The following is a 15,614-nucleotide window of genomic DNA, read 5'->3' as shown; positions in this document are numbered from 1 at the left end:
GCAAAGAGCACACGATTCTAACAGCGGTTTCCCTGAGAAGCCCGGGGTGAATTACCGACGGTGCTCTAGTTTCCACGTGGGGTAGTGGGTTCGTGGGGTTTATTATAATAATAACTGATCATCAATCAATTAACACTGGGCCGCACGTGGACCAGCGACACAAGTGGATCATGAACTGAGGGCCGGAACTGACAGCCAGGGGAAGCAAGAGCAGCCTTGGAAAAGGGCGAGTCGCTGGCCGCGGCCACACGCACCGGGCCACGGATCACGGGGGCCTGAGGCCGGCGGCCACTCCCTCCACCGGGAGCCCCCAGCGCGGACGAGCCGCCTTGAGGAGGGGATTAGCCCTCCCCGCTCCGTAGCGCCGACTCAGTGGGCAGGAAACATAGAAACAGAGAGACAGGAGTAGAAAGCTGCCTCAGGAAGGCACGATTTATTGGGCTCACACGGGCTGGGTTCCCTGCCGGAGACAGAGAAGGACCCCGGCGGAGACACGCAGGGTCACGGGGGGATCCGGCTCGTCCTGCTCCTCCTCGCCCCAGGGTTCAGACGATTCATCGGGAGTGTTTGACCTGCCGCGCGCAGAACTGGAGGCCCGGCGAAGACTTGGTCCTCACCGGAGGGGCACGGGCGGGGCCCCCTCTGCCCCCGGAGCAGGTGTTAGGAGACCCCTGGTCAGAAGCAGCGCGGGGAGCTATAGCACACGGGTCTGCAGACCAGGGTGGGGCAGGAGGGCCGGCAGGAGGGCACACACGCGGGCTTGCAGCTCACGGGCACACACACTCGGGCTTGCAGCTCACGGGCACGCACACGGTGGGTGTGCAGCTCACGGGCACGCACGTGGAGGACTGGCAGGAGGGCACACACGCGGGCTTGCAGCTCACGGGCACGCACACGGTGGGTGTGCAGCTCACGGGCACGCACGTGGAGGCCTGGCAGGAGGGCACACACGCGGGCTTGCAGCTCACGGGCACACACGTGGAGGACTGGCAGGAGGGCACACACGCGGGCCTGCAGCTCACGGGCACGCACACGGCGGGTCGGCAGCTCACGGGCACGCACATGGAGGACTGGCAGGAGGGCACACACTCGGGCCTGCAGCTCACGGGCACGCACACAGTGGGTGTGCAGCTCACGGGCACGCACGTGGAGGACTGGCAGGAGGGCACACACTCGGGCCTGCAGCTCACGGGCACGCACACGGAGGACTGGCAGGAGGGCACACACGCGGGCCTGCAGCTCACGGGCACGCACACGGCGAGTCTGCAGCTCACGGGCACGCACACGGGCTTGCAGCTCACGGGCACACAGCAGGACGCCTGGCAGGGGCCGGAGGAGCCGCAGGAAGCCTGGCAGCCCGCGGAGCAGCTGGTGTGGCACATGTTGGCGTGGGGCTCGGCCGGTGTCCGGGAGGGAGGAGGGCGGGGACGTCTGGAGGCTCCTTGCCTGGGCCGCCTTTATACCGGGCCGTGGGCGTCCTGGCAACACGGGACACAACGGTTGTCTTCCTGGTTTGAGCTGCTTCCGGGCCGTCTCCCAGAACTTAGTTTTCTGTTGCACGTGTTTTGTTTGTTTGGCGCTCGCCCGCGTGACTAACTGCCCCTCCCCACGCTCGTGTTGCACTTGGAAACCTGCCCGAGTGTCTTACTGGAGCCTCGTTCCTCACGATTTCACACGAGCTACGTTTGCGTGAATCTGAAAACGCAGACCTCCCAACCTGCCTCTGTGCGCCATGACGTCCCCGAACAGCCTCTGCCCGTCAGGAAGGCTCCGGGGCAGACACGGGGAGATCGAGAGAGTCGGGCTCACGTCCGAGTGTCCCAGAAGCTGGAGGTCACGCAGCGGCCGGTACACGGGAAGGACACGGTGGCCACTGGCCCACAGCACGGGTATGGACTGAGGGCACGGGTCACGGAGAACTCACGGGCAGTGACCTCTGATCCTCGTCGTGAGAAAAACCTCATCATTAGAGAGGCAGGCTGCACAAAGCCAGGGCATCCGCTGCACAGGGGTGCGGCCCTACAGGAAGCAGGGGCGTCCCCGGGAAGCGCGTGAGGGCCGGGGGGCCGCGGATGGACACACAGGGTCACTGGGGACCCGGGTGACGGGCTGAGTCAGCGGTGGGTCTTCCTCTCCTCCCTGGGGCTCTCGCCTGACGTCTCGGGCCTGAAAGCCGGCCTGGAGGAGCACTCCCCACCCTCCTCGGGGCTCTGGCCTGTGAACTCCAGAGATCGCCTTTGGATGACCTCCATACCTTTCCTACAAAGAATCCGAGGTCTCTCCTGCCACCTGCATGCCCCCCGCCCTGCCGACAGTGAGAACACCCCGAGAACTTGATGGCGTTTCTGAAAACGCTTCTGCAGGAGGCTGCTGCATCACAAGACTCAGGACCGGTTTACGAGAATTTTCTGGCGCACGGCCCCAAAGATGGACACACAGCTCAGGGAGGTGCAGGCACCCCCACAGAGGCACACACATCCGGGCCCAGACAAACACTCGTGGGCCTCCCTGTTTGTTAGGGAGACACCGTTCCCCACTCCGAGGTCTCCTCCGGGAGGACAGACGTCCGTCAGTGTTCCCACCCCCCTCCCCCCGCTCCACTCCTTTCTGCTTGCAGATCTGGGGCCGCCCGCCTGCAGAGAGCGCCGGCTGGGGTCTGCCTGGACGGGGCAATCTCAGCGTAAAACCGTGACCTCTTTTGGGCGGGGGGTGTCATCTACGGTTTTCCAGGACAGGCTGTCCCTGACAGGAGTCTGCCTGGTTCTGTCTCAGCAGCCACACACCTAGCCACGTCCTCCAACCGTTCTAGCAGCGATAGGTGGGTAAGAGAGCCTGGTAGCTGCCTGTCTCCGTGGGGCCCACACCGAGGCAGACAGGAATGACACCTGCAGGGCTCCTCAAGCCACAGCCTTTGCTGTGTGGACCAGGAACCTCCCAGAACAGACAAGTGTTGAGTCTGGAGAACGGAAGGATACCGGGGAAACCCGCGGAGCGCCGGTAGTCTAGTGCTCCCTCAATGACACGACCCAAGAACAGCGACGAGCCTTCCGTCTTCGGGCCGCGGTCGGTCCGACCGGCACAGACCGGCTGCTGAGAGGAAGAGTGCACACGAGAGACGCTCGGCCTTCGCCCGGCTCTGCCCAGGCCAGCGTCCCGAAGGCCGTTCAGTGGGCTGGGGTTTTCGCAGAACACAACGGCCTGCTTGCCGAGGAGGAAGACCCCCCGTGCTCGGGCAGCAGAAGCAGCTAGAATCCCAGGAGTGGGGCATCAGGAGGGAGGGAACGTGCGTGAGTCTGCGTGAGACGCTGCTGTACATCTGTCCAAGGTGGCAGGGCTGTCTGTGCTCGGGGCAACACCACCGGAGGCTTAACATTGAGCGTGTGCCACAGGACGGAGGGGGAGCCCCCACGTGCTGCTAGGGCCCCACACAGTCAGGCGTCCGGAGCAGCGACCAGACCCACAGGAAGCCCTACTCTGGGCCTGCCCCAACAAAGCCAACCGGTGGCAACATTTCCAGAGAAGACGGTTGGAATTCGACCCCCACCAAGACAAGGAGCTTAGTAATCCCCCTGGGCTTCCCACAGATCCACCCTGAGCAGGTGTAAAACTCGCTCAAGTTCAACATGATCAGTTAATAACTGGCGATCACCCAGAACCAAAGTGAATAGGCAGGAAAAGAGAATGCAGGCCTTCTAAATGTATCACCATAATTAATTGCAATATACAACAACAAAACCACCGGCCACAAAAGGCAGAGAAAATGCAATCCACCAGTTAAGGAAAAAAATCAATCAATAGTCGTGAAACCCGAGATGGCCCGGACAGTGGCTGGGCAATGACTGTGGAGCAGCGACTGTAGATGTTTCGAGAATCCAAGGAACGCGTGTTCGAAGAATTAAAGGAAAATATTACTTTTGTGAGTGAATGGACACGGCATGTTAGCAGGTAAATGGAAACTGCTTTAAAAACCGGGAATTCAAGCCAAGAAGCACAGCACTTAGAAATGAAATATCCACTGGGAGGTCCCGACGGCGGACCGACGACGGAAGTAATAGTGTGTGAAAGTGAATCCACGTCAAGGGAAATTATCTGACCTGCAGGAGAAGCGAGAGTGAGGAAAAAATGAGAAGAGCCTGTGAGCCGGTGTCTGACAGTCTAACACACAGGTAAGGTCACCCTCGGGAGGAGGGAAGGAAATCGAAGCACAATGAGCTGAACACACGATGGACAAGCTTCCAAAACCTGGTTTTAAAAAAAGACACCAGGGGCGCCTGGGGGCGGGGGGGGGGTGCTGGGGCTCAGTGTGTTGAACCTCCGACTTCAGATCAGGTAACGACCTCACGGATCATGGGTTCGAGCCCCGCATCGGGCTCTGTGTTGACAGCTCGGAGCCTGGAGCCTGCTTGGGATTCTGTGTCGCCCTCTCTGCCCCTCCCCCGCTCACGCTCTGTCTCTCAAAAATGAATAAACGTTAAAAAAATTAAAACAAATAAAAAAGAAGGAGAAGGAAACTGCTGGCTTCTCGTCAGAGGCGGCACAGAAGCGGCAACGGTGTTGAGGTGCTGGGGACAAGCACTGCCCGTCGAGAGCTCCATGGATAGCAAAAAAGAAGTCCTTTGAAACCGGGTGAAGTGAAACATTTCAGAGAAAGGGAAGTAAAGTGGCCCTCGCAGGAGGGAAGCACTGCAGGGGGGTGGGGAAGGCGGGGCGGGCTGAGCGCGCAGGTGGGAAGAGGGAGCACAGGAGCGGAGCATGGAGGAGCATGCAGACGGGAAGAGGGAGCACTGGGGGGGAGAACACAGGCAGGAAGAGGGAGCATGAGGGCGGATGGGGGAGGAGTGTGCAGGCGGGAAGAGGGAGCACTAGGAGGGAGGAGGGAGAACGCAGGCGGGAAGAGGGAGCACAGGGGCGGGGGGGGGAGCGCGCAGGCGGGAAGAGGGAGAATTAGGGGGGAGGGGGGAGACTGCAGGTGGGAAGAGGGAGCACGAAGGTGGGTGGGGGGTGAGCGCCAGCTGTGTGCCCAGCTCCTGCCAGCTGGCCTGCTGCGTGCCCGTGAGCCGCAAGCCTGTTGTGTGCGTGACCCCCTCCTGCCAGTCCTCCGGGTGCTGCCGGCCCTCCTGCCCCACCCTGGTCCTCAGGCCTGTTCCCTGCGGCACCCCTAACTGCAGCTGCAAATCAACCGGAGCGTGAGCTCTCCTGCCACATCTCATGACGGAACCCCCGACGGGGCCGCACTCCACAGACACTAGAATCCCCAAGTGTCTTATCCATGAGATCTCAGGATCTATTAAAAATCCCTCTCTCTGCACCTCAACGCTGTCTTTCTGTGAGTGTTCCCCAAAGCCGTTTCTCCCTGTCACCTGTCCCCTTGGACAAGCCGATGTCTGAGTACGAGTCCTGTCTTGGGTGGCCTCCTGGGGCGGTCACGCCCCTCGGCATGCTGGGGAGCCCCTCTGACAGAAGCGGTGACCAGGCTGTCAAACCCGACGGGGCCTCCCTTCCCCCCATTTCAAGCGAGGACCTTCGTGCTGGGCTCCTCGGGGCCTAGAAACTGCGCAAAGGGGTAAGGGATGGAGGGGGGGGCACCGCCTGAGTGACCACGGCTGCTCACAGTCACGTGCGGGCTTTCCAGAGCAAGGAGAGGCGCCTGGGGGCTCCGTCGGTTAAGCGTCCGACTTCGGCTCGGGGCATGATCTCACGGTCTGTGAGTTCGAGCCCCGCGTCGAGCTCTGGGCTGACAGCTCGGAGGCTGGATCCTGCTTCGGATTCTGTGTCTCCCTCTCTCTCTGCCCCTCCCCTGCTCACGCTCTTTCTCTGACTCAAACATAAACATTAAAAAAAGTATACTACAAAAGAGGTTGCACCAAAGAGCCAAGGTGACAGGGACACAGATTTCGGCTCAGAGAACAAAAAGTTCCCTAAAAGCCAGAGCTGCCCTGCAAAATAACAAGCACCTGGGGACCATCCTGGCTTCCGGGCCCCGAAGCCTTGAAGACGAGGTCTGTTTCTTCCACTCTCTCAATAACAGACAGAACTGCAATCAACCCACATGCCCATCAACAGGGATGGATAAACACCACGACAGTCACACGAATCAGCAGTTAGAGGACCGCACTGTTTAGTCTCAGCAACACGGTGCTGGTGAGCAGAGTCGGGCAGACAGCGCCCGCCACACCACTGTGTCTAAGTGAGGCTCTACGACAAGCTGAACCACGTTAGATGTTTAACGGCCAGAACACGGGCTGCTTCTGGGGGGTTCGGGTAAACTGACCAGGGGGAAGAGGACATTTGGGGAGGACGGTTAGGGCCGGGGCCAAAAGGGTTGGGCACAGGCTGCGTCCAGGGCCCCGATAAGGTTGGGTGCACAGTCCCGTGGTGGGTCCCAAGAGGGTTTACTCGGATGCACGCATTTGTCAAAAGCCATCAAATGACACACGTAAGAGGCATGGTACTTCACACCCAAAAGCACAGAAACTCCTGCTAACGGGATGCTTCCTGAGTGTTCGAGTGAAGCGTACTATTGTTTGCGACTGACTTGGCAATGTAGAGGGACGGTCTGATGGGTAAGAATCTGGGAAAGGAAGTGAGGCACAATGTTGGTTGTGGACTGTAGGACGGGATATGTGGCTACACACTGAGTGATTCAGTTTTTCTGTATGTCTGAGATTTTTTTCACAATAAAATGAAAATAAAAATAGTTGAAAAAGTAGGCGAGCTAAGTAGTTCAAAATAAAATTTCCCTTTAAAAAGAAAACAGAAGGCACAAATGGGATTCCTGCTTTGGATGGGAAATTTAACCAAGAGCTTTCATGCTGTGGCAGCCTAATATTCCACGTGAACTGGGGTGCAAAGAGAATTTGGGGACCCAGCATTCAAATGAAATAAGGAGGACTGTGGGTCAGCCAAACCAGAGCGCCAGGGGGGCTGTGGCAAAGCCAGCACGCCAAGAGAGCTGATGCTTCCGTTCAAGAGGGCGGGCTGGGCCTACTGTCCCCATCTCAACCCTCCCAAGACCTGCCATGGGGAGAAGTCAGCCTGCAACGGGTGAGGGTCGCAACAAAGCCAACGGGAAGCAGAGATGTGCCGACCTCCAGGCAGGGTGGAGCAGGCTGGGCCCCGGAGCACGACAGCACCTGGTCCCCATGGGCAGGCCCGGTGGAGGAAGGTGTGTCCACAGGGGAGGGGGCACCCGGAGCCATCGGAGGCAGAGTGCCCAGAGGCTCTGCACCTCCCCAGAACGCCGCCGGTGTGTATCTCTAGGACAATTTAACACCTCACCCGGGAAAGGCTAAGGCTCCTGGGGGGCTGTTGACACCCCATGTACATAAGTCTCATCCTGGCTTCTGGGCTCCCAACTTTCTTATTCCCAGGTAACCCCGCCACCTGGCAGGGCCCCACCCCCGATCCCGGAGCACCATGTCAACTTCCCCACACGGGTGAGGTTTCTCTAACTCAGCACAGACACGCAGAGGAAGGGGAGCCCGGCCGCCACGACCACTCCCACACTCACCCCAGCGTATGAGCAAAGCCAGTGGCGTGAGAAGGCCAGCCTGGGGTAGCAAACATAAAACACACCCCAGAGCAGGCAGACAGCTCATGAAGCAGAAATCACCTTTTAACAAATCTTAAATACACTCAAAGACATTCAAGAAGATGTCACAGCCATAGAGCAAGGGGGGAGAGGCTTTGAAAAGGAACGGTTAGCAAACGTACCCAAAAAAGGTCTCTTGTTGGTATTTGAAATTAAACAAAGGGCCTTGCAAGTGAGGCTGAGAAGTCTCTCAGACTTAGAACAAAACATCAAAGAGGTAGGAAGTATGAGAGGAAAGAAACCAGCCTGGGGACCCATCTGGGGGCTGCAGCCTCTGGTGTGTGGGATTCCAGGAGGAGAGGCAGTCAGGACACAGGGAGGATGAGGAAATGCGTCCCCAGGGAGGAGCACTTCCCACAGTGGAAAACACAGTCCCCAGGTTAAAGGACTAAGCAACACCAAGAAAAGGAATGGGGAAAACCCAGACACATCCTGTTGGAACTGCAGAATGGGATGGACAATAGGTGGTTCCCAAAAGCGCCTCCAGAGAACAAAACAAGCCAAAAAAAGTCACCTACGGAAAAGTAAAAATCTGACTGGCATCAGACTTGCCATCAACAGCACTGCACGCTTTAGCAAACTTCAGGAGCAGTGCTCACAAAGTCCTGGTGACAATCCAACCTGTGTTTCCAAACACGGGTGTGCTGTAAGTAAACAGATGAGTAGAAAACTACGTAAACGATGCTTAAGTGAGTAATAAACACGACAGCACATTATTGGCAATAGACGTATTAAATAAGCAGGAGTGTTTTTCTAAAACTAAGTGGCTGTATTTTGTGTGTGCGTGGTCATCTGCTTTTCAACACTTTTTCAGGCAGTAAAAATCATATCCAAAAGAATAAAACACCTAGCAATAAATTTAACCAAGGGGGTGAAAGACCTGTACACCGATCGCTCTGAAACACTGCTGAAAGAACTGAAGGAGACGAGGATAAGAGCAAGGACATCCCATGTTCATGGATGGGAACGCTTAACGTGAAGGTGACAGTACTCCCCAGTGTGATCCTTATCAAAATCCCAAAGTCTCTTTCTCTAGAAATGAAAAGGCTGAGCTTCAAAATCATATGGAACTGGTAAGAGTCTAGAATAGAATAAACTTGAAAACGATGAAGAACGTTGAAGGATTCACAATTCCTGATTTCAAAACTTACTACGAAAGTACAGTGATTGAGTCAGTGTGGTATCTGGCATATAGGACAGACATACACACTGACGGAGTAAAGCTGAGAGTCCAGAGATAAACCCATATATTTATGGCCAACTGATTTTTGACAAAGATTTCAAGACTGTTCAGTGGAGAACATCATCTTTTCAACAAATGGTGCCAGAAAAGCCAGATTTCTACATGCAAAATAATGTAGTTGGACCCCTACCTCACCCCATATACAAAAATTAACTAAAAGTCATAAACATCCTAAATGTAAGAGCTAAAACCAAACTGTATTAGAGGAAAACTTAGGGGAATCACTTCGTGACCTTGGATTTGACAACAGGTTCTTAGCTATGACACCAAAAGCATGAAGATCAAAAGAAAAAAATTAATTGGACATCATCAAAATTAAAAGCTCTAGTGATTCAAAAGACACCATCAAGAAAGTGACAGGACAATCTACAGAATGGGAGAAAATATTTGCAAATCGTATGTCTGATAAGAGTTTATAACCAGAAAACATAAAGAACCCATACAACTCAGCAACAAAAAGACAAGTAACCCAGTTTAAAAATGGGCAGAGAGGGGCACCTGGGTAGCTCGATCAGTTAAGCGTCCAAATTGATTTCAGCTCAGGTCCTGGTTTCACAGTTCATGGGTTCGAGCCCCATGTCAGGCTCCACACTGATGGCACACAGAGTCTACTTAGGATTCTCTCTCCTTCTCCCTGCCCCTTTCCCACTCACACTCTCTCTGCCTCTCTCAAAATAAATACACTTTTTTTTAAATGGGAAAGGAACTTGAATGGACATTTCTCCAACAAAGCTGTACAGAGGGCCAACATGCACACAAAAAGATGCCCCACATTATTAGTCATCAGGGAAATGCAAATCACAACCACAATGAAACACCACTTCATATGCGCTAGGATGGCTAAAATTGAAAGAAAGAAGAAAGAAAGAAAGAAAGAAAGAAAGAAAGAAAGAAAGAAAGGGAGGAAGGGAGGGAGGGAGGAAGGAAGGAAGGAAGGAAGGAAGGAAGGAAGAGAGGGAGGGAGGGAGGGAGGGAGGGAAGGAGGAAGAAAGGAAGGAAGGAAGGAAGGAAGGAAGGAAGGAAGGAAGGAAAAAAGAAAGAGAGAGAGAGAGGGAGGAAAGAAGGAAGGAAAGAAGGAAGGAAGGAAGGAAGGAAGGAAGGAAGGAAGGAAGGAAGGAAGAGGGGAGGAGGGAGGGAGGGAGGGAGGGAGGAAAGAAAGAAAGAAAGAAAGAAAGAAAGAAAGAAAGAAAGGGAGATAGGAAGAAAGAAAGAAAGAAAGAAAGAAAGAAAGAAAGAAAGAAAGAAAAAGGGAGATAGGGAGGGAGGAGGGAAGGAAGGAAGAAAAGAAAGAAAGAAAGAAAGAAAGAAAGAAAGAAAGAAAGGGAGATAGGGAAGGAGGGAGAAAGAAAGAAAGAAAGAAAGAAAGAAAGAAAGAAAGAAAGAAAAAGAAAGAAAAAGAAGGGACCAGTGTTGGTAAGGATGTGGAGAAATTGGAGCCCTCAAACATCATCACTGGGACTATCAAGTCGTGCACCAGCCTGGAAACATTCTGGCACTTACCACATGCCCCCAGAAACTCCACTCCTAAGAATAGACCCCAAAAAAGTAAAAAAGGCAGTCAGATGTTCTTTGCAGCATTGTTCACAACAGCAAGAAGGTAAAAACAACCCAGGGGTCCACTGACGGATGGCTAAGCAAAATGTGGTCCGTCCACAGAGTGGAATATTCTTCATTCATGACATGAAAGACGTTCTGACACCCGCTGCGACATGAATGAGCCTTGGGGACACGATGCTGTGTGAAGTCAGCCAGCCACAAAAGGACAGCGATGGTCTGACCCCGCTCGTATGACGTACCAGAGCAGCCAGACTCAGAAACAGTAGGATGGAGGGGAGGGGGTTGCTGGGGGGACTGCGGGATGGGAGGCAGTGTCCCATGGGGACAGAGTTTCAGTTCGGGATGATGGCAAAAGTCCTGAAGCTGGACAGTGGAGACGGCTGCACAATCGCGAATGCACTTAGTGCCCCGACACTGTACATTTGAAAATGGGTCCAATGGCAGATTTTCTGTTATTTCTGTTTTACTACAATTAAAAAACTTTTTTAAAGAAAGTCAAACAGAAGAATATGGCTTTGTCATACTTGTAATGGTAGCTGCAATAATAACATATAACAACCACTGCATGCTCATAATTTTAGTCTTTTTAAATTTATTTTGAGAGCGAGCACGCGTAGGGGAGGGTCAGAGAGAGAGAGAGAGAGAGAGAGAAAATCCCAAGCAGGTTCCTTGCCGTCAGCACAGAGTCTGACACAGGGCTCGAACTCGCGAACAGTTAGGTCATGACCTGAGCCAAAATGCAGAGTCAAACACCCAACCGACTGAGCCACCCAGTGGTCCCCTGCGTGCTCATAATTGCACACGCACACAGGAGGCTGCAGGTGGCCGTCTCAGGGAGGCAGTGAGCGGAGGGAACATGGGCAGAGCCCCCGCCAGTGGGCGCAGCACCGGGTCGGGGAGACTCGAGATAACCGTGTGGCTCTTCATGGCATCTGCTCGGGCGGCAAGGGCGGGACGGCTCCCCGCTGGCCCACAGAGCACTCGCCTGTTGGGCGGCCACGAATGTGAGCAGCGCCAGCGTCCCAGGGGACCGAGTGTGCGGCCGGGCAGGCATCAGAGGGGTGGGCGGCCGCGAGCGAGGCGGGCACTGCCTTCACTCTCAGCGCACGAGCATTTGGAGAAGCACGTCCCCGGGAAAGCCTGGCCGCCCCCGACCCCAGCCCCAGCCCCCCGCTCGAGAGGCGTCCCCACAAAGCAGCTACAGACCCCATCCCCCGGAGGCGCGCCTGGCACAAGCCCAGCTTCGCGGAAAGCAGGGCGCCATCCCTTTGAAGCGTCATCAGGAAAGGTGGGCCTGCCTGTCTCTTTGGAAGGCAGGGGCCCCACCCCAAACTGCCAGTCCCAAACCCGGATGCCCCCCCCCCCCCAAGTCTAGACCCTCTGCCTGTCACCGTTTGCTCCCCTCTGGCCAACCACCTTGCTGCCTGCACGGGGCACCCCGTTCAGCTCCATGCCCAAGTCTCGGCCCCGCCGTGTCATCCTCAATCAAATCTGTCTTCCCTGCGGGGCATTGGCGTCTGGGCACGTGTGGCCCGTCGGTGCCCATATGAGCAGAGACCCCGGTGCCTGCACCTGCCTCGGCTCAGGAAGGGCGGCCCGTCTGGCTGGCACCAGCCACACCCACCACAGCCCTCTAGCCTGCTTCCCCGGAGCCCGCACGCTCCCCAGAAATGCCCCGCATCCCCTCCAGAAGGGGCCCCCCAAACCCTGGGGACCCACCTGCTCTCCCTCCACCCCTGAGGCTTCTGGGCGCTCAGGGGCTCTGTCCCCCCCCACCCCCACCCTTGCATCCCTGCTCTCCTGCTGACACCAGGCTCCCCTCGGAGCCCAAGCGGCCACTGCAGGCTGGCCTCCCCGCACAGAGGGCAGTGGTCCCTCCCACTGCGAGTGTGGACCGTCGGGGGGCGATCACCAAGTTGGCAGTCCCAGTCAGGCCGTGCGCAAGGCCTCCCCTGGCGGCGCCCCAACTAGGTTCGGACTCCCTCAGGGTCACCTGCGATGGCTCCGCCCCCAGTCCCCATCCCCGCCTGCGCCAGCTGATGGCTCACCAGCGCCACCTGCCGGGCTCCTGCAGGCCGGTGCCTCAGCCCGCGTGGGACACTCACCCTGTCCCACGCTCCCTGCTCTCAGCCGGACAAGGTCCTGCTCTTACCGACCACCTGCCTCCCGCAACCTCGCCCCACAGTCCGTGCACACGATCCTGCGGCCACTGAGCACACGTTCTCCCAGGTTCTAGAAGCACCGCCTGACCAGGTGCTGCCCGCCGGCCGGCACCCCCCGCACACCTTCCCGGACACCTCTCAATCTGCCTTCATCCTGTGCCCTCGCATCTCCCAGAAGCCAGCCTGCTCTCCGCCCTCTGGGGCAGCAGAGTCTTGGCCTGAGAACACGGGCCCCCCACTTCTGATCCGGGCCCTTCTGCTCACTTTGTATGGGTGTTGGTGTTCACTCGTGCCTCGGTTTCCCCACCTGTAAAATGGGAACAACAGTTCCCACTTCACAAGGTTAAGGGTCACGGAGTTAACATGTACAGACTTTCAGGGCACCTGCGTGGCTCGGTCGGTTAAGCGTCCGACTTCAGCTCGGGTTGTGATCTCACGGTTTGCGAGCTCGAGCCCCACGTCGGGCTCTGTGCTGCCAGCTCCGGGCCTGGAGCCTGCTTCGGATTCTGTGTCTCCCTCTCTCTCTCTGCCCCTCCCCAATTGTGCTCTGTCTCTCGCAAAAATAAACATTTAAAAAAATGTACACAAACTCGTTCCAAATAGCTGCGGGCACAGAAGAGCTATTACACACGCCTGTTTGCACATACACCAAAAATAAACGCAGCTCCCAAGCTATCCGTTGGTTGATGCATTCGGAACAGAGTCATTTCCCCAAATAAAGACAATATGAAAAAATAGGCACATGATTTATTTCTCTGAGTGTTGAGAGGCACGGGAAGTAACAGTAAGTAGCTGCAGAGGGACGCTGGGAGCGGAGGGCGGGTATCAGGAGTGACTGACCCTCCCGCGACATAAATGAGCTAAGCTACCCGCCACGGGCCCCTGACCAGCTTCCTCAGGGACGCGCTCCAGCAACAAGCGGACTGGCTTTTCAGGCCTCGTGATGAACAGCACACAGCCCCGAGGTGTATATAAGCCCCAAACACCCCGAGCACCCACCACACCCACACCCACACCCACACCCACTCCCTCCTGCAGCCCCACCGCCCCCGCCATGGCCGCGTCCACCCTGTCCGTCTGCTCCAGCGACCTGAGCTATGGCAGCCGCGTCTGCCTGCCCGGGGCCTCGGACTCCGGCCCCGACTCCCCCTGGCAGGTGGACGACTGCCCAGAGAGCTGCTGCGAGCCCCCGTGCCGCGCCCCGGCCCCCTGCCTGACCCTCCTGTGCGGCCCCTCCTCCCCCTGCCGGGGAGACTGCTGCACCCCTGCGTGCTGCAAGCCCGTCTGCTGCACCCCTGCGTGCTGCAAGCCCGTGTGCTGCACCCCTGCGTGCTGCAAGCCCGTCTGCTGCACCCCTGTCTGCTGCAAGCCCGTCTGCTGCACCCCTGTCTGCTGCAAGCCCGTCTGCTGCACCCCTGTGTGCTGCAAGCCCGTCTGCTGCACCCCTGTCTGCTGTGAGGACTCCCCCTGCACAACCTCTTCATGCTGCCAGCCGTCCTGCTGCACCTCCTCCCCCTGCCAGGAAGACTGCTGCACCCCTGCGTGCTGCAAGCCCGTCTGCTGCACCCCTGTGTGCTGCAAGCCCGTCTGCTGCACCCCTGTCTGCTGTGAGGACTCCCCCTGCACAACCTCTTCATGCTGCCAGCCGTCCTGCTGCACCTCCTCCCCCTGCCAGGGAGACTGCTGCACCCCTGTGTGCTGCAAGCCCGTCTGCTGCACCCCTGTCTGCTGCAAGCCCATTTGCTGCACCCCTGTCTGCTGTGAGGACTCCTCCTGCTCAGCCCCCTCCTGCTGCCAGCCCAGCCCCTGCTGCAGACCCTCCTCCTGCGTGTCTCTGCTCTGCCGCCCCGTGTGCAGGCCCGCCTGCTGCACCCCTGTCTGCTGCAAGCCTGTCTGCTGCACCCCTGTGTGCTGCAAGCCCGTGTGCTGCACCCCTGTCTGCTGCGAGGACTCCCCCTGCTCAGCCCCCTCCTGCTGCAGACCCTCCTCCTGTGTGTCCCTGCTCTGCCGCCCCGTGTGCAGGCCTGCCTGCTGCACCCCTGCCTCCTCCTGCTGCCGCCCGGCCTCCTGCGTGTCCCTGCTCTGCCGCCCCGCATGCTCCCGCCCTGCCTGCTCCCGCCCTGCCTCGGCCCAGAAGTCCTACTGCCAGTGATGTGGCCAGCCGTCACTGTGGGGACCCCCAGCACTCCCACCTACCAGCCTCCCAGCTGCTTTGGGGTCTGTCTCTTAGGCCCCTGTGAAGTATAGACAGCAGCCCCTCCTCTCAGGCCTGGGTGGGAGGGGGTTCCCACCCAACTCAGGATGACTCTTCCCACCTCCCTGCCACACTCCTCCCGGGGTCCCAATGGTCATGACTTGCGACCACGTCCGAAGCGCAGGCCACAATGGCCTCCCCTCCTCGGAAGCTGCTTGGGGAAACCTAATAAACGTGCTTGCATTAACCCCGTGTCACCTGGTTCTCTCGGGGCCAATCCTAGTTGAACACCCAGCCGGTCCCCGCAGAAGTGAGGACCGGCTGCCCTGTGGTCCTCGGCCACACCAGCCCTTCCTCAGGGCCCCGCCTCTCACTGGCCTGGCACGGGGCTCCCGTCCCGCAAGATCTGGGCCAGTCACAGGCATGGTGGCCGTGGCCGCGGCCCTGGCGGGTAGACCCTCAGGGACTCAGTGGCAGCCATCCCGGGCGCAGCAACCCTGGGCATCTCTCCCCTCTGCAGGGAGCCCGGCAGGACGCAGGGTTTGGCGTACCCTGGGGGGGAAGGGGGGGTGCAGGCGTCCAGCAAGCACCCCCTTGGCCGCCGGAGCCCTCCTGCTTCTCCTTCCTTCTCCAGCACCTAACACCCTCCTGTCTCCGGAGCTGCGTCCTCCGACCACACACACAGGGCCGAACGCCTTTCCCTCTGTAGTGATGATTAGAGCACAGCGCCCACCCCGCTCCCAGCCCAGAGCAGCCTGTGTCTGTCCCCTTCAGAGCAGAGCCTCGGCTCTCAGTGACCTCCTGCTGCACACCCTCCACGGAGACACCCTTCCCCCCACCCTCCCACACCCCAGCCCCTGACCCAGC

At 57.8% G+C, this 15,614-nt stretch overlaps 3 protein-coding genes across 3 annotated transcripts in view; 1 reads left to right on the top strand and 2 right to left on the bottom strand.

The window, feature by feature from the left end:
- Window positions 1-15,614, bottom strand: part of TSPEAR (thrombospondin type laminin G domain and EAR repeats) — a 155,809-nt gene that overhangs the window by 129,821 nt on the left and 10,374 nt on the right. The gene's annotated exons all lie outside the window — the stretch shown is intronic.
- KRTAP12-2 (keratin associated protein 12-2) lies at window positions 676-1,437 on the bottom strand. Its single transcript, XM_081796537.1, has 2 exons — window positions 1,004-1,437; window positions 676-782 (listed from the first exon to the last, which is right to left on the bottom strand). Exons 1-2 carry the CDS (start codon window positions 1,380-1,382, stop codon window positions 676-678), a joined length of 486 nt encoding a protein of 161 aa, XP_081652663.1. The 5' UTR covers window positions 1,383-1,437.
- LOC144617339 (uncharacterized) lies at window positions 13,588-14,869 on the top strand. The gene is made up of 3 exons (XM_078452594.2): window positions 13,588-13,835; window positions 13,893-14,429; window positions 14,502-14,869. Exons 1-3 carry the CDS (start codon window positions 13,608-13,610, stop codon window positions 14,703-14,705), a joined length of 969 nt encoding a protein of 322 aa, XP_078308720.2. The 5' UTR covers window positions 13,588-13,607; the 3' UTR covers window positions 14,706-14,869.

Source organism: Panthera onca, chromosome C2 (genome assembly GCF_046562875.1).
Source record: "Panthera onca isolate mPanOnc1 chromosome C2, mPanOnc1 haplotype 2, whole genome shotgun sequence".
NCBI lineage: Eukaryota > Metazoa > Chordata > Mammalia > Carnivora > Felidae > Panthera > Panthera onca.
The sequence above is the reverse complement of the archived record's forward strand: the minus strand, read 5'-3'. Positions and strand labels throughout refer to the sequence as shown.

What these genes read in the sequence shown, in the direction of transcription:
- KRTAP12-2 (XM_081796537.1), bottom strand. Translation starts at nt 1,382, where the DNA reads ATGTGCCACACCAGCTGCTCCGCGGGCTGCCAGGCTTCCTGCGGCTCC. An exon ending in CGTGAGCTGCAGGCCCGCGT is followed by an intron (nt 783 to 1,003) that starts GTGTGCCCTCCT and finishes TGCAAGCCCGAG; the next exon opens with TGTGTGTGCCCGTGAGCTGC.
- LOC144617339 (XM_078452594.2), top strand. Translation starts at nt 13,608, where the DNA reads ATGGCCGCGTCCACCCTGTCCGTCTGCTCCAGCGACCTGAGCTATGGC. An exon ending in CCCCTGCGTGCTGCAAGCCC is followed by an intron (nt 13,836 to 13,892) that starts GTCTGCTGCACC and finishes GCGTGCTGCAAG; the next exon opens with CCCGTCTGCTGCACCCCTGT. An exon ending in GGCCCGCCTGCTGCACCCCT is followed by an intron (nt 14,430 to 14,501) that starts GTCTGCTGCAAG and finishes GTCTGCTGCGAG; the next exon opens with GACTCCCCCTGCTCAGCCCC.